This window comes from Mastigoproctus giganteus, chromosome 3, assembly GCF_048544385.1.
Source record: "Mastigoproctus giganteus isolate SK-2022 chromosome 3, ASM4854438v1, whole genome shotgun sequence".
Taxonomy (NCBI): Eukaryota; Metazoa; Arthropoda; class Arachnida; order Uropygi; family Thelyphonidae; genus Mastigoproctus; species Mastigoproctus giganteus.
In genome coordinates, this window is record NC_143577.1 from 11131133 (window position 1) to 11150487 (window position 19355).

The 19355-nt window shown below is 35.1% G+C and overlaps 1 protein-coding gene across 1 annotated transcript in view; it reads right to left on the reverse strand.

Annotated features, from left to right (window-relative positions):
* Positions 1 to 19355, reverse strand: part of hep (hemipterous) — a 117775-nt gene that overhangs the window by 56290 nt on the left and 42130 nt on the right. The window contains exons 4-5 of the mRNA XM_090369911.1: positions 10359 to 10472; positions 965 to 1192 (exon numbers count right to left, since the gene is read on the reverse strand). Coding sequence (XP_090226037.1) covers positions 965 to 1192; positions 10359 to 10472 — 342 coding nt within the window. The remainder of the gene's footprint in view (positions 1 to 964; positions 1193 to 10358; positions 10473 to 19355) is intronic.

Here is a 19355-nt window from a genome sequence, read left to right on the forward strand (position 1 = left end):
GAAAATGGTGATTCCTCAGCTTCATAAGTAATCAGAAGAGGCAAACAGTTACTGACTTTTTCTTGAATGAGCAGATCCCTTTTGCCTCTGCTTGGAATGCATCATATAAACTAAATAACAAAAAAGCTTCAGGACATGCTCCATTCTTCTTTGCACAACATTAAGTATAGCTGAATTTTTTTAAAAAAAGTATCAAATCCAACAGCAATTAGACTAAGTTGTAATGACAGATCTTTACACTGCTTATATAAATTGTAATCATTAATGCAATGAGCAATTGCAGTATAAATTGCATCTTCAGAGTTTTTCACAACCCTCTTAAACAACAATCTGTTATATATATAAAAGTATTAATGCAAGTAAGCCAAGCTGTTTCACTGTGTATCAGCTGGCAACTGAGAACTGACAGATGCTGTGAACTTAAGCTATCTTGCAGATAGATGGTAGTTTCCGAAGTTCTGGATTTTTACCACTTGTCTGATGACCATTTCGAGTGTAAGATTTTGTAGGAGCAAGTTTGACCAATGACAGAAGCATCATAACATTGGCCAAACTCTGGTTTCCTCTATAACTTTTGCATCATCAGTCACAAGTACTTTGACTTCACAGCAATACTTATCCCTAGCCTTCTAAACTGCACTTTCAATTACTTGCTTGTAATAGTTAACATTCTTCATAAACAGCATCATATTCAAAGGTTTTTATTTCACTTATATATTATTTTACATTTCCAACAGATTTCAGCTCTCACTACTGCTCTAGAAAGATTAGGAAATCAATATCCACCTCTCAATTCTCACAATCTAAGGATAACTTTTGGCTGATGACAATTCCTGAAAGGTGTAAAAAGTAAATATTCATTTCTATGTTTACTAAGACATTATAGGCAGTATTCTTTATCATGAGTACTTTTAAATGATAAAAGACTGACTTAAAACTGAAATCTTATCAAGAACAGACTTACAGCTACTGCCATTTTGCCTAAAATCTGCTCTGGAATAGCAGACTTCAACCGCTTCATTAATTTGTCCAAACAAGTTGACATAAGCTCCATGCATATCCACACATCAGATTCAGTAATGAAATAGCCATAACACTGTACAATGTGTGGACAATCATGACATCTCAAGACCACATCCAAATCCATTGTTATGCGCTTATTTTCTTCTTTATTTCCGGAACGCCTCATTTGCTATAAAAAAAAAAAAATAATAATAAAATAAATAAATAATAAATAAAATAAAAAATATTTAAAAGAAAAACAAGGATAAAAAATTAGGCCTTAGTACATTACTATAAATAAATATACAACACGCATGAAGTTTCTTCTGAGAACTTTTATATAAGCAAATTAGAATTTAAAATTAATTGCAGTTCGCCAAACTTCTGTGAAACAAAACTAGATAGGGAAAGGACTTTTTCAAGGCATATGCCTAATTAAAACAGATATAATGTAAACAGCCTTCCTCATCCTTCAAACTTCCTCATCCTTCAACTGAACATGAAAAGGAAGTAAAAAATTTGTAAAATCTTCAGAATCTGTGTGTGTATATGTGTGATTCAAATTACACATAATTTAATTGACATGGGTATAAATGAACTTATACAGTAGGGCCCCACTCATACAGCGGGTTAGGTTCCAGATCCCCCCTGCTGAAAAGCAGAACATAGCTTTTTTTTCATTAGGCTTTTATATGCAATTGCATAACAACACGTTTACACTATCATATGCTGTAAACAGGCTGAATCACCAATAATAAAATGCCACCCTTCTCGGACTTGGCTGCTGAATGTGTCACGCTGAAAAAGCAGAACAAGCGTCGAACATAATGAACATGAATATAATTGAAACCGGCATATTAGAGGAAAGCCTAAAAGCAGGGCCTTACTGTATAAACAAATTTATCATGCACACAAATAATCGATATCACAGAGTGAGCCAAAGATCGGCAAGCTTCAATCTGATCAGTAGAAACCAAATATAAATTAAGAGAAACAATTGTGTACTAACTCTCAAATGGCAGTGCATGACATGAACATTGCTGAAGCCAAGAGTGTCAACAACAGACATTAGTGCCAAGCATAAGAAATGGGCTGGTTAAGTAAACTACAAGAAAAAAGGTACAAGTGTACTGAGCTATAACCAAAGAGAACCCCTCCACCACAAAAAAAAAAAAAAAATCAAAATCAAATTAATAAATATTAATAAAAGGATATGTTAAATGGCATGCCATCAAGGCATGCCATTTAACATATCCTTTCAATACATCAAAATAATAATCGGCAAAAGCTATATGCTACAGGATCTGAAGAGGTCTTAATGATAAAAAGGTTATTCAGAAAAAATTATTTATTAACAATATAGTAGTCTACTGGAAAAATAACAGTTAGTCCAACAGACAGCATACAGAACAATTATATACTCAAATTACACATATATACAATGGGAAGTGGGATGTTAGAAGACGGTAAGTAACATGCTGAGGCTAAATTTGGTGAAGAAAAGGGAAGATATGGGATAGCAAAAGTACCCAACCATACTAATCAATCAATCTAATAATTCATGGGGTATAAAAATTATCATAAGAAAGCATAAAGACAGAGAAGAGTAAAGCATATGCCAATGGTACTCAGATATTTATTTTTACACACACACACACACACACACACACACACACACACACACACACACACACACACACACACACACAGTTGGACCTCTGTTTAACGAACTTGAGCTGACCGGGCTAGCCAGGTGGGTAAAGTGGCTGCCTGGCAACCCCAAAGGTTGCGGGTTCGAACCCCGCCTCGGGCTTGGATTAGTGTAAAATGCAAAAAAAACTTTGGGAGGTGCATTATGGTCACAGAAGCCGATGCGCCAACAACTAACAAAAAAAAAAAAAAAAAAACGAACTTGGATGTAGTGAACTTTTATATTTAGCGAATTTTTATTTTTTTTTATTTTCTCTGTCATTACATTGAAAATAGTTTCCATATAACAAAGAAAATTTCCATGTAACGAACTGATTTCGAGAGACCTGGGTATGCATTGTTCACACCTCTGGCCTTTATCCAATACTGCAGTAAGTAGGAATTAAGAGCTAAAAATATTCCTCAATTTAGTTGTGCCCATAAAACCTATACAGCCGTCTGTACAAGAAGTTGTGCTGGTCAGCTCCTATCTATGTATCCACAGCACTGACAAAGATTGAGGCATATTCCCAATGCGGACATTGGCTCTGATCAACCTGTTTTCTTCTGTAAGCACCCCAGAAATTTATCTCCTTCTTTGCAGAAATGAGCCATTCACACTTTCACTAAATTTAACTTGTCTCTGTTTACATGGTAGGTACAAGTGAATACTAAATCAGTTTTGTTTTAGCTGCTGTGTAAGCAACCTTACAATGTCTAAGAGAAAATCCTTGGGTGTAGTGGAAAAAGCAGAAGTGCTAAATAGCGTAGATAGGAGCATTAATAGTGTAGATAAAAAACCATGTTTCGATTCTCAAACTGTTTGAGGAAACAGGACCCAGTCGGAAGCATGTGAAATTATGCCTGTATGAAGATTAAGCCGTTTTTGAATGGATGAAGTTTATTTGAGAACAAAACATACCATTATCAGGGCCACTGATAAAAGAAAAAGCTATGGAGTACGCATCTTTTCTGGGGCATAAAACATTCCAAGCCAGTTCTGGTTGGCTGGACAAATTTAAAAAGTGCCATGGCTTACTCGAAAAAGTTATTTCTGGTAACTTTTTGGAGTTGTAAGTGGAGTTGTAATCGAAGAAGACTGTACCCATTGGAAAGAAAATTTTGAAAAAAAATTATGGAGGACTACAAGCCCAAAGACATATTCAACATTGACGAAACAAGTCTATTTTTCAAATGTTTGCCAAACAAGATTGACTTTTAAAAGTGATAAATGTTTAGGTGGTAAAAATAGTAAGGAGAGAATTACAGTCTTGGTTGATGCAGATATAGCTGGTAATGAAAAACTGACACTTTTGGTAATGGGCAAAAGTAACAACTCCAACATTTCAAAGGAGTAAAGTCGTTATAGTGCTGGACTACAACACAAAACTTGGACAAGTGAAATTTTTGAACAGCGGATTTTAAATTTTGATAGAAAGAGGACAAAATAAAACAGAAAAATTGCATTGATTGTCAACAACTGTCTTGCCCACTTAGAAATTTCAAAACTTACAAGTGTGAAGCTTGTTTTCTTCCCTCTGAATACCCCATCTAAACTACAGCCAATGGACCAAGGCATTATAAAGAATTTGAAAATGCACTATCAAAGGTACATACTGCAAAAAAATTATACTGAGAACAGAAACCAACCAACCTATAGATTCTGTTATAGATTTGTGGATGTGCATATCAGAGTTTGCAAAAGTGTGGAGTTAAGATGTGACAGAAACAACGATTAAGAATTGTTTGGCAAAAGCAGGTTTTGCTAAAATGCTAATTGACAGTGATGAGAAGGATGAACTACTACAAGACATTGAGCAATCTTGGGAAGAACTCCAAGCAAGAGGTTTGATCAGTGGAGAAATTGTTCTTGCCAAATTTTTAGTTGATAATGCCTTAGTAGATGAATATCTGAGTGACTCCAACATTTTTGGGAGTATTCAAAGAATTAGTGACAATATAATTGAGTTCAATTAAAATGACAGCAATATTAAACTTTCCAAACATGAAATGTTGGCAGCATTTGAAATTTTGTGTCAAGAAGTGTGAAAGAAAATATATTTGATGGTTTACACAAACCTTTTTATGAATGATGTGAACTAAAATCCAGTATACAACAAAAAATAACCAAATATTTTATGAAATAATTTTTAAGTGTATTAATATATTGTGCACAATCATGTAAGTGGTCATTTCTTAAAATGTAAGTATTAATAAATTAACTGTTTTAAAATGTTAGAAAATTTATTCATTCCCACTTATTTCTTATTTATGTCTCATCTTTTACTATGTTTGAATGTTGAATTACAGTATTTTTCATTGTTGTAAAGGTCATATTACTTTAACGAAATTTTTGTTTAATGAATTTTTCAAGCGAACGATCTATTTTGTTATATAGAGGTCCGACAGTATATATATAAAGTTTGGATAAAATAAGCAAGAATGGCATATATAGAGATATAGGCTAATTATGTTTTAAAAGTTATATGGCAATTGTGCCTAAGTGCACTAAGCAGCAGCAAAGGATACAAAAGTATATATTTAAGGTTGAAGTAATAAAGCGAGAGAAAAAAAGTGCTAACAGATGGATGTGTAAAGAACATAAAGTGACAAAACTAATAGAAAAAGGACAGAAAGCAGGAGAATTCAAGGTGGATGGATGATAGTGATGAACCTAAATGATACATTGAATTATATGAAATTAAAGGATGAATTAATAAGCCAATCAGACAGAAAGAAGCCATAAGGGAAAAAATTATTAATTAATTGCAAAGAAATAGCAAGCATCAAGCAGAAGGTGGAAAAATAATTTGATGTTATAAAAGCCTAAAAATAAGGGAGAAGAATAATAAAGGTTGAAATATTTGATGCATGCTATAAAAGATCGATACAATACATAATGTAGGTATTTCATGGGGAGACTACACCTGATCATGTATCAATAAACTGTGTTTCTATACATATGTATAGTTATGGAACAAAAATATTAAAAGAAAACTCTAAATAGGGTGCACGTAAAAAAAAAAATGTTTACTAAAAAGGAGGGTGAAAGCAATAAAATCTTCCATAGAATTGGGGAGGGTAGTCACAACACAGTGTTCACAATAAAATCAAGGTAATTAAATATGAGATAAGATAATGATAAAAATAAATAAAAGTGTGCAGAAAAAGCCAAATCTGAAGTAATAGTAGGTTGGTAAAATATAAAAAAATTTTTATGAAGAAATTTTTTGGTAAAGACAGTTTTGTATGTAAAAATTAAATAAAGAAGCAAGCAAATGGTATAGGGACAGGAAATAAGAGCATGGTAAGCGAAGGGGAAGGTAATGAATCAAATGACATGAAGATAGCACAGAGGAAAGGTAAGTAAGAGTGTCCATATTGCTCTCGTGTTGCACTAATAGCTTATTGGATGGAAGAATGAAGGGTACAAAGTGGAAAGATATAAAGCAAAGAGAAGCTATTTATAAGAGAGAACCTATTTAGAGTTTCCTTTTAATATTTTTCTTCCATAACCATAACATATTATGCCTTGAGCATTTAGTCTTCAAAAAATCTTCCATAACTATACTTATGCATAGAAACCCAGTTTATTGATACATGATCAGGTGTAAAAGAAGTAAAAAGGTGAAATACCTGCATTATGTATCGATCCTTTTATAGCCTGCATCAAATATTTCAACATTTTTCTTCTCCCTTATTTTTTAGGTTTTAATAACATCAATTTATTTTCCCAACTTTTATCTGATGTTTGCTAGTTATTTGCAATTGATTAATAATTTTTTTTCCCTTACAGCTTCTTTCCTTCTAATTGGCCTATTAATTCAGCCATTATTTTGTACAATTTGATGTATCATTTAGGTTCTTCAATTCTTTCCCTATCATCCACATTTAATTCTTTTCCTTCTTTCTATCCTTTTCCTATTAGTTTTGGCACTTGTGTTCTTTACACACCCATCTGTTAGCACTATCTCTATCACTTTATCACTTTATTACTTAAATCTTACACACACACAAAATTTAATCCTCTGGAAATATGCCTTTTTACTTCTTTTACCACAGGAATAACTTGATCTCCCTTCCTGACAATAGGGGTTCAGTGCAATACATAAGTTGCCTTTGCATTAAGAAGATAAGACCTAAATTACACAGATATCTGGGAACAAATAACTCTTCTAAAAAGGTAACTTATTAATTATCTTTATCCTTTGTTTATAAGTCAATAGTATTTAAATCACAATTTAGTGTGTTAAATTTAATCAGAAGCTCTACCATCTCAGAATAAATTGTCAGATTGTCGAGATCAATTAATTGATCTCAAACCTGAGATCAATAAACTGATCTCAGGTTTGTCAAAATGAGTCTACAGAATAAGTAGTTTTTATTTAATTAAAATTTTGTATTTTAACCACAGATGAAGAAATAGAAAATTTGTTCTGAAATGCTTAGAGCTTTACTACAATTTAAAGTTCTCGAAATCCCAACTAAAATGCTATCCCTCATGTAGTGAATTGTCTCCTCTGCTAACTACTTTAATCAATTTAAAAAAAAAAAAAAAAAAAAAAGAAAGAAAGAAAGCAATTGCTTACAATATTTACTTTTTCTTGGCAATCCCCTCTGCAAGTCCTCAGAGTTAGAAATTATTTACAGTTAGTGCAACTAGGGGTCTTTCTACTTACACAATCAATGTTGTGTAAGCAAACTGCCCATTCTAAGGCTTATTTGGTTAACTAGGTTTAATAAGGTGGTTATCCATTGAGGGATAAATATAAATATGGAGTACTTTTCAGCCTATCCTGAAGAGGTTCCCTAAGTTTTGTGTATCATTAGCAGGATTAAACTTCGCATTTCCAAATGCATGATAAATAACATAAATAAATAATTAGTTGAAAGAAGGACATTATGCAGTTATTCATCACATGGCCATGAAATGCAGTAAGCGATGCTAATCTGTCATATATATGTAAAGATTAAGCTATTTTAATGAAAATGTTAAATGAGCACACCCCAATAGAAATGCTTAAACAGTTTCGTGACATTCTGAAAAGTAAGTCACCATTTCCCATCAAGCCTGTTAGAATGGCTCCTCCTAAGAAGCTTCTCAAATCAATTTTTCTTGACCCTTTCAATCTTCAGAAAGTACAATTCAAATAGTTTTCATTCAACATCAAACCAGCAGGCATTTTAACAGAAAAAGTGACTTCTCAAAATGTCACCAAAATTTTTCACAATTTTGCAACATGTCATTTCTGCATCACAAAATCTCGTATCAACACGATTTCGTTTATTTGAAGTACTATTCATGTGACAAGGCATGAATGGTGCTTCAAATTGACATGTCTATTGTTTAACTGGCATTATTTTCTTGTAACACATGAATGTAAGTTTTTTGAGTTTGAAGCTCCTCGAAGCCTCGCTAGTGGATACAGACACTATCTGCTAGCTCCAGACACTGCAAATTACAGTGTCTGGAGACTAGGCATCTGCAAGGTGATCTGATTGAGGTGTATAAAGCCTTCAATGGTTTGAGCATGCTCAATGCTGATGGAATTCTTCCTCTTGCTCGGAATAATCATTCGAGAGGGCATAAATTCAAATTGAGGAAACACAGATGTACGATAGATGTGCGGAAGTTTGCCTTTAGCCAGCGGGTGGTTGGTTGGTTGGTTGGTTGGTTGGTGGAACAGACTTCCATCCTTTGTTGTGGAAGTTGATAGCCTAAATAAATTTAAGGCTGAGCTGGACAGGTACTTGGAACGAACGGAGGGGTGAAATGGGAGCATGTTTTTTTTTTTTTTTTTGGCTGATGCTGCATAAGCTTGCTTTCTTGCATCATATGCCTCTACTAATGTTAATGCTAATACTAACTTGCTGATCATTGCAATGGCATTGTCTTTGTTCTCATCCAGAGGATCTTTGGGAGCATTATTTAGCCACAGGAAAATGTGTGCATGTGTACTACTGCGATGTTGAAATCCTATGCCCTTGAAAAAGTTGAGCATGTAAAATTGACCAAACGGGCTATAACATTTCAACTGCAATATGTTCATAATTACATCCACAATCTTCTTGAAGTATATCACACAAGTATATCTTTGCATTAAACTTACTTGCGGGTCACTGTTGTATCTTTATCTATATATTTGAAAGCCACCGCCAAAGAGTCTGTCATTCTCGATCTCATTGTCATCACTGCTACGTAAAGGAGATGATGTGGAGTAACACCACATCGGTCAGATAGTCTGAGCTCGCTCGTTGGCATCATGTACAGAGTCACATGCAAATTCTCTCTGAACATTCTGAATTCTCCAAGATAAATGCTGGGAAAGGACAGTTCCTCTGCATGCTTGTCAAACAGTAAGCTCTGCAGTATGTTAGTTTCTCCTGGGGCAATTCTAAGATATTTATTGTCGCTCTACAACAACGTTTACTGTTGGGTTGTTGTTTGTTATTTGGTTTTTTAGGAGCATTAGCAACTAAGGCCATATTGCTCCAGGATATGCGGTGGTCATTTCCTGACCTTTCCGCATCCTCCGTATTTGACGGGTTTGAACCCCGGTCTAATCAAGAAGCGTGTGCTATGCACTGCTGCTCCTTCCCACCTGGCTACGGAGGCGCTTACTGTTGGGTGATGAGATTCCTGGATAGGGACCACTTTGCTTGTCATCTTAAGCCAAATTAATTTCCATGTGACTGTCATCAAACAATGATTGATTTATCGTGATTATGATAGAATCAACAGAGAGGCATGTCGACCAAATATCAAAGCCAGGCTTTAGGAGCTTGATCATTTAAACTCATCAGTTCCGCAATTGGAGAAATGTTCCGTTGTACATAATTAATACTCACTTCGGATACGCTGTTGTTAGATGGAGCAGGCATTGCTGGTTGAAGACACTGCTAAATCCAATGTGTGATTTTCTATTTGTCTTTTACGCAATCTGGATAGTCTTCGTCGTTTTTGCTCGCTCGCTGCTACCTCCATCTTTATTTTTATTTGGTTGACTTGCATGATACTCTCGACAATGCTCTGTATTTGACTTTGGCATCGTTGAACACAAAGGCTATAGGAGTGTGGCATTTAGTCCCTTTCACTGCTCAGAAAATTATTAATGTGAAAACATCTATAGCAGCACCTAACAATGGAAAATTGCCAACTGACAATCTGCAACCTGAATGGTGGCAAATGATCAAAAAGTGGGAAGTGAGATATAATAACCTGATATAAGTTCTTAAAGGCATAATGTATGCACTGGTAAATCCAATGAAAAAACTGACATTCATTACTACAATGATCATAAACCAATTAGAATCTTGATTACATCTACCATTTCATGAATTACAGTTCAATTTCTCATTGCTAAAGGGAAGTTACAACATAATTCTTGAAATATTAGCACAAAAAAAAGATTCTTATAAGTTTATGTTAAATGTATTGATGAATCAAAATTTATCATTCAGAGTAAGTTAAGAACAATTTTAATATTGATTCCCAAGAACAATTTAAATAATCATAAAAATTTTCATTTGAAGTGGGCCATTTTTACAAGATTGATATGTTCCCCACTCTGATTGATAGACATGATGTAAAATGTTATTAGAGGGGAAGTGAGGAAAAACAAGGGAAAAAAAATAACTTTTGGAAACATGAATAAAATATAGTATACCTTAACAGCAATAACCTTTCCAGAAGGACCATGCTTCATTTTAACAACATGACCACAGGTTCCTGTACCTAATTCCCCTAAATGTTCTAGATCTTTCATATCTGCATTATATTTCTAGGAAAAAAGATCAAAAAAGGAAAACTTGCATGTTAATCAAAAGTACTTCTACAAACATATTTATTATAATACAAATGTCATTCAAATTAAAATGAAAAAGTTAAATAAAACTTGTATTTCACAAAAAACAAGGGCACTATGCCTATGTATGTATGTATGTATGTATGTTCATCTTTGATACAGTCCCCCATTTACACTTCGTCGTTGACTTACGACCGGCCGCACTTACGACTACAAAAAAAAATAATAATAAATAAATGAATAAATTAAAAATAAATCAGGAAGTCACTACTGAGGACACCCATAACCCAGATAAGGAGGCACATCGATGACGTGAGGCCTGAGGACACCACCAGGCACATACACTCAGTCGCTTTCAAGCATCTGTTGCATGTGGTGTATTAATTAAAATTCTACTGAAATACCCATAAAATGTTTAGTAAAAGGAAAATACCTTCATCTACATATACGCCAGCTAAGAAGTCAAGGAAAACTATTGATTTAGAGTGTAAAATGAAAGTTATCCAGCAGTATGAAGGCGGAAAGAAAGTGAATACAATAGCACGCGACTTGAAGTTATCACATTCCACGGTATCGACGATACTTAAGGACAAAGAAAGAATTTGGGAAGCTGTGAAAGGTTCTGCACCTATTAAGTCTACAATTTTAACCAAACAATGACAGGGACCCATCCATGAAATGGAGAAATTGTTGTTTATGTGGATGGATGATTTAATACAAAAAAATACACCCATGAGCCTTCACACAGTGCAAACGAAGGCTAGAAGTTTGTTTCAGAGTTTAAAATCACATGCCAGAGACGATTACGGAGAAGATTTTCAGGCTAGTACTGGGTGGTTTAAGTGTTTTAAAAAAAGATTTGCTTTGCATAATGTACATGTCACAGGAGAAGCAGGAAGTGCAGATGAAGATGGAGCCAAAACATTCGTTGATAGTTTCGACTCTTTAATCAAAAAAGAAGGTGATCTACCGGAACAAATATTCAACGTAGATGAAGCCGGCTTGCAATGGAAACGCATGCCTAATCGTACGTACATACACCAAAAAGCAAAAAGGATGCCAGGATTCAAAGCTTTTAAGGATCGGTTAACTTTGTTGCTTGGTGGGAATGTCACGGGTTTTAAGCTGAAGCCTTTTCTCATTTATCATTCAGAAAACCTCGTGCATTTAAGCACACACTCCCCATTTATTACCATTCAAACCCTAAAGCTTAGATGACTCAAGCACTGTTCGAAGACTGGTTCATGAACTGCTTCATTCCCCAGGCTCGTGAATATCATGCGGAGAAAGGTATCCCTTTCAAGAATTTATTGGTTATGGACAATGCCCCTGGCCACCCCCCCCCTCATCTGGACGACCTTCATCTTGATGTTAGAGTGGTTTTTATGCCACCTAACACAAACTGCTCTTATTCAACCCATGGATCAGGGTGCTATTTCAGCATTCAAGGCTCACTATCTCAGAACGACATTCGCACAAGCCATCGAAGCGATAGATTCTGATGCTGATTTATCTTTGCAAGACTTTTTTTTTTTTTTTATGAAAACCCCAAACACGAAAGGTATCAAAACCTATAGTACTTAGTACCATGCATGGGTTGAAGGAGAAGTATGGGGGGAGGGGGATGCCGGAAACTTTGCTCTAGAGACTAAACATGGGTTTCACCACTTCAAGCTTTTGGAAGCAGTACAACATTCTTCAGTGTATCAAGAATATTTCGACCACATGGGAATGTGTAACAAAGAATTGTATGTCGGGAATTTGGAAAAAGTGTCTAAAATGTTATGCGAATACTACATTTGAAGGATCTGAAAGTGATTACAGAAAAAATAGTTAAACTTGCAAAAAATCTTAAATTAGAATGTGAAATAGAAGATGTGGAGGAGTTGCTAGATTGTGAGACAAAAGAACTTTCGGATGAAGAGTTGATGGAATTGGAAGCACAGAGAGTGGCACAAGAAAAAGCGAGAGAGGAAGAAGAGAAAGAAGAAGAGGAGCCAGAAAAGAAATTCACTGCAAAGGGTTTATCAGATTCTTTTTCGCAACTGAATAAAGCTCTTGCCAGTTTTGAAGCAATGGACCCTAATGTCGAACGATTTACAAAGGTTGAACGTATCATTCAAGATGATGTGCATTGATGTCGTGAGATATATGAAGAAAAAAAGAAACAAACTGTTCAAACAAAGCTCAGCATGTTCCTCATCAAGAAAACATCTACCTCAACCCAAGAACATGACCCTGACGATCCACAACCCAGCACAAGAAAAGATTAAAAATTGATTTTGTAAATTTCATTTGTATTAATTTTTACATTAATTTTAGATTGTATTTTTGTGTTTACAGTACATTATGTACAGTATTATTTTTCACATTATGTACAATATAATTATAGATTGTAGTTTTGTATTTTTATAAACAGTATGAATAATAAACCAATTAAAATGTAGAGAACGTTTGAATTTAACCTCATAGAGAGAGATAGCCTAGGCGTAGAAACGAAGGTATGTACGGTATCACTAAGTAAAAGATAAAAACATTACCGTATTTAAAATGAAAAATAAAAGATGATAAAAATTTAAAAGATTATAAAAATAAATTATAAAAATGATAAAAAGATTAGAAAGGTTAAAAAATACTGTTAATAAATATATGACCGACATATGACCAGATCGACTTACGACCTGTCAGTCAGAACAGAAGTCAGTCGTAAGTCGATGACCAACTGTACTTGACATACTTCTTCCAGTGCTGCACTAATTCCTGGATTCCCCAAGAGAAGTTTTGAGGTTGATGCTGAAACCATTCATGCACGACCATTCTGACTCCTTTTGTGACTTCTAATGTCGTTTATAACCAAAAAAGGTGATATTCATATGGAACTAAGTCTAATGAATATAGAGGATGCATTAATACCCAAAAAGGAGTTTGACATTGTCAAACTTCATCTGATTCACTGTAAAATAGGCAGTGTGAAGGTGGGCATTATTGCTGCAGGCACACACCTGCTGGAGAGCTAACATTTCTTTTGAATTGCTGGCTTAGACTGGTTCAGAAGCATATCACATTTTGTCACTCATCACTGTTTCTCCTCTCTCCAAAGAATATTCCAGAATCACTCCATTTTACTATTCCCTGGCTGATGCCTAGGTATGGACTTTCTTTGATTAAGGTAGACCTGTATGGAACTACTTTGAACTTGCACATTTGCTTTTTTGATGAGTAACATTGCACCCAAGATTATCTCTCATCACTGCACGTCCTAAGAAGGTATCTCCTTCATGCTCATACCATCCATCATTGTTCCATCAGTTCTGGTGTAAGAAAACTGTGAAATCCATCAACTGCACAATTTTCAAAAGTGCAATACTTTGCTAATGATGATATGCATGGAATTAACACTAATCTTGCATGGTGTGGCAAATTTCTTCAATAGTAATGAGACATTTTCCTTCTTTTAAGTTCTTGCTTGTTGTTGTTGTTATTTGGTTTTTAGGAGCATTAGCAACTAAGGCCATATTGCTCCGGGGATATGCGGTGGTCATTCCCTGACCTTTCCGCATCCTCCGTATTTGGTGGTCATGGGCTCGAACCCCAGTCTAATTAAGAAGCACGTGCTATGCACTGCTGCTCCTGCACACCTGGCTATTAAGTTCTTGCACTATGACTCCTGGTGCCACGATGTGGTATGTTTGCCCTGTTTGAAAAAATCCTCAACACTTGCAATATTGTTTAAACTAATTCACCCATTTGTAGATTTGCTGTTGACTCATGCATGCTTAACCATAGAGAGCCAACATTCTGCAATAAATTTCAGGTTTTATTCCTTCTGCATTCAAAAATTGGATTATAGATCACATCTCTACCTTTGGACATTAGTGCAAAAGTAGAGATGTACAAGGGTGCTGCCATCTTGAAAACTGACTGTTTACAAATAATGACAGTATGTGAACACCAAGCATCACATGGACACTCAGGGAAGGACAGTTGCAGGACAGATGTGCAGAAGTCTGCCTTCAACCAGCAGTTGGTTGATTGTTGGAACAGGCTTCCAACTAAGCAAATTCTTGAAGGGTACGGATGGATGAACTTTTTTTTTTTTTTTTTTTGGCTAATGCTATATAAGCTTGCTTTCTTGCATCATTTGCCATTACTACTACTATTCAGTGTTCACATAGATTTCAATCAATAAGTTGACAAGACTATCATCAGATTTTGCATAATGTGCATTTCATATTGGTTTTGAATCATACTGATTTCATCTGAATGACTTCTGCACTTCTTTTTTAGTCATTCACAATTACCTAAATTTAAAACATTATCACATTCAAAGTTTCAATCATTCCCAAGTTTTTAAAAATCCTTCCTCATTGTGAAAGCTGACACTACTTGACAATAATATTCTCAGCATTTCTTCAAGTGCTATTTTTTGTCCCTTGACTTGTCTTTACCAGTTGGTTCCTTCTCTGTAATTCTCAAAACCTTATCTTCACATCTTAATTTGTTTGAACTCACTATTGTCAATGATATTTCTTACTGACATCTGTTTTCTTACCTCTTCCTTTCCTTAATGCCTTTTGATTCATTGTTAATTTAACAACAAACTCCTGCCAATTTAACAACAAACAACTACAATACTATAAAATATTTAAGGGCAAAGGCCTCATGCTGCAAGGTAGAATGACTAACACGTAGGTTAGTGCAAAAGCATCATTTTAACGTAGCCATCTACCAAAGTAGTTCAATTAATTAATTAAATTGGCATCATTTTGGTTATATCTCATATTGTGAATGCCTTCACAAGGGTGGTGGTATCCGCTGAGAATAAATAACAGTAGTCTTCTCCACTGGTGAAGTATTATTATTCGAGGTAGTACAATACCATGGCAACTTGTTGTGAAGGCATTCACAATATGAGATATAACCAAAACGATGCCAATTTAATTAATTAATTGAACTACTTTGGTAGATGGCTACATTAAAATGATGCTTTTGCACTAACCTACATGTTAGACAACTACAATACATAACACAGAAAAAAAAAACCTGTGATAACTAGTAACAATGATGGTGCACTAAACCCCTGGCATTGCTGCTGTGAAGGGTATACTCTATATATCACTTTTGTATACAATGAAGATTATAATATACTAAAGGCCATTAAGTGGGAGCATTCTAAGTATTCTAAATGAGAGACACTCAGCTCACATAACAATTTTAGTGGCATGGAAATACTCTAGAAAGAACAAATTCCTTGATCTAGTACTCCCAATTTATTAAAACTTTATAGGTTACATTTCAGGTTTTTTTTTTTTTTTTGGTAGTTGTTGGCACATAGGCTTCTGTGGCCATAATGCACCTCCAAAGGTTTTTGCAGTACTTTGATCCAAGTCCGAGGCGGGAATCGAACCCATGACATTTGGGTTGCCAGGCAGGCACTTTACCCACCCGGCTAGCCTGGTCGGCCTACATTTCAGGTTCTATATGAAATCCTTCTTTAGGCCAAATTGGGGGAGGGGGGAGAGGTCGATTGTTTTTAGAAAAACAGCATAATGTGCTTTGCCTTGTCCCTTGCATTTTGCTATATACCCTAGATACATCTTGAGGTGTCTGCAAAAGAAGGCTTCCATGAACAAGCTGAAACCCAGCCTACATAGTTTTAGTAAGTTGAGAGTGCTGGATTCAAGGACTTTTTACCCTCTAGTATGTGTCAATACAACTAAAATTTTGGCACCAATATTGGGTCAATGTCTATAATAAATGTCTCCTCATTTATTTAAAATACTTCATCTTAGTCATAAATGTTTAACTTACAAAGGAACAAGTAATGAAATTAAGATATCAAAATCTAAATTTTTATTGAAAACACACAAATAATACGAAGTCCATATATCTTTTCATCTAATATGTGAAACACATTAAAGCAGTAGCACACAGTAACCTTTTTAGCCTTTTCAGGACATAAATAGTCAAGCCATAGCAAAGACCAAATTTGCTGCATTTTAAAACCGGAATTTTATTTGACAAGGCTGAAAACATTTCACTAAGATATATAAGCTATGAGCAATGAGCTCATATATCTGTTAAAAGTAGCTCACTGCCTCCAGCAATGAGCTACTTTTAACAGACTAGGCTTCACATATTTTGAGAACAGTTCTCTCAGCAATTTCACTAAGAGATATCTTAAATCGCAAAACTTTGGACATGCGGACTGAAGAATTATGGTCAGTTTATGAAAGATGAATATTAGAATATATAAACATGAATATATTTTCATCAAAACTTAGAAAACAATTCTGATTTTTCAAAACTGGTTGTTCCTTATGTGATGATGTTATTACAAATTCTTTTTCTGCTGAAACTCAGCAAATTCTCAGAATCCGATTTCCTCTTTTTATTCATTATTACTCTTCTGCCCTTACTTTTCAGAGATGGTGCTGATATATTTTTTTCAAACTTAGGAATCTGATATAAATTCAAATACAGACGAAAGTTTTTGAATGATTACTCCTCCTCCTTGAAAAACTAAGCAACAATTTTCACTAATCAACCAAACAACCAATTTCTGATAAGTGAAAGCTAATTGGTTCATAAATGTTTTTATGAACCAGTTTTAATTAAATGATTTAAAACATCAGCAACCTTTTTCTTTTACCATTTCTCTCCAATGAATGACTGTATCCACACGAATGTAATACACTTTGACTGGCAAACTTGTTGCACTGTTTTCTGGAGATAAATGGATTAAATGGCAAAGACAACTAATGGCACCATGCAACGAAAAAAAGTGTCTATATTTAACTGTTTCTTTTATGTACCAAATGTTTAACTTTTTTTAGCTTAACTATATTTAACTTTTTCTTTTATGTATTTTTTGTACCAAATCCAACAGAACAGATGCACTTGGACAGCAATGATGTTTAGGTACGATGTGGCATTCAGACGTGAATCTATAGGTATCAATAGACCCAACGTGTGCCAAGAAAACATACCCCACACCATAACACTGACCACACCACCTTGCACAATAGTCGTCAGACATGACGGGTCCATGGATTTATGTTGTTTTTGCCAAATTCTGAGCCTTCCATCAACATGATGCACCAGGAACTTCGACTCATCAGATCAAGCAACTGTTTTCCAATCCTCGATAGTCCAGTTCTGGTGTTGCAGTGCCCACAGGAGGCATGCTCTCTTGTTCTTCATTGATAACAAAGGTACACGATGTGGCCGTCGGCTGTTGTAGCCCATTCGCGACAAAGTGTGACTAGTGGTCTGTTGCAATATTTTGTTCTGCGCACCAAAGTTGTATTCTGACGTGATGTGCGAAATTGGGTCCTGTCTGTTTGCTTGCATAATTCTAGCCATCCTTCTCTGACCTCTCTCATCGACAAGCAATTTTCTTCCACAGAAGTGCCGTTGAGAGGATGTTTTCTGTTCATTGCGCCATTCTCGATACACCATTGAAACCGTGGTGCGTGAAAAGTTCAGGAGAACTGCCGTTTCAGAGATGCATTCGAAGTCTGTTAGATCACTCCTTTTCCCCATTCTTGCTACGGTTTGTATGCTTAACTGATACTAGAAAGGTTGTTCTGCTACGTTTATATCCACAACAGTGATCATGTGACTTGCAATGTTGTGGGACAAACCATTTGTGTGCACAGCAGGGGTGTACCTAATAAAGTGGCAGCACAGTGTATAACAGCCTGTAGTATTTGTATAATAAGTTTTTTTCATTTTTTGCGGTTTGCAATAGCCACAAAAAGCTAATTTATCTCCAAACTCTTTCTACCATTTTTGTGGATATTAAGTCCAAAGAAGAAGCCTATTCTGAAGCTTCACAATGAAGAGCTGCTACCAATTCCAAATCTGCTTGCCACTGAAGAAATTATGAATCTGGTGAACAGGATAATTGGGATTAAATCAGAAGCCTGCTCAAGTAAATGTTGTATTTCCAAAATCATTAAGAATCTCTGTGCTATTGTTTTAATTTGATTGGTCTTTATGAAGAAATTGTTACTGGTCATAATTCAGAATTTAATTGAAATGTCTATGAAAAGACAGTAGTCTTTTCATAGACATTGAGTAAAATTTTTAAACATACACCCATGAATTCCTGTTGCACATATTGTTCATATTAAAGAAGGCTATGGAAATGAGAAGCAAGTGTTGAAGAAGATCAAGTATCACCGGTATAAATGGGATGTCTGTGGGTGCTTCAAGCTTGTGCGGTTCCTTCCGGGTTTGCAAAGTGCTTTCACTAAATTCCTTGTTTTTGCTGCTTCTGGGATGGCAGGAAAGCTGTCCCAGAGGAGAATAGAATGGTCTACCAGTATTGAGGTGCAGCCCAGTACATACAACATAGTAAACAATTAATTGGTTCTAAGAAACAGTCTTACTTCCACTACTCCATATCAAATAATTTGTTAAAGCATTGGATGCTCAAGGTTAACAAGCATATACAATCCATGTTTCCAAAACATGTCTGATTTACTGGTCAACAAGTTAATCAGATGCCAACTCCACAAGAATTGGAAAACAAAAATGATGGATGCTGAGTGAAATGCCTAGCAGTGGTTTCACCTTATAATGAATGGCTTTCTTGATAATGTTACGTGTGAAAATTACAAAATAGCTGTAAATGGGGAAAAATTCAACAAGGGCATACAGTCAATGAAGAAATATCAAGGAAGATGGGATGAAGCTTGGGTGACTATAACTGCTTCTTAGTTCAGGATGATCATGATCACAAAACATAAAAACATTCAAATGCACTTTTAGTGAATTTTTTGTAATTTTTTTGTGATTAACCCATGGAGAATTTCTACTTCTTAATTTGCAATTTTTTATCACGTTGTTAAC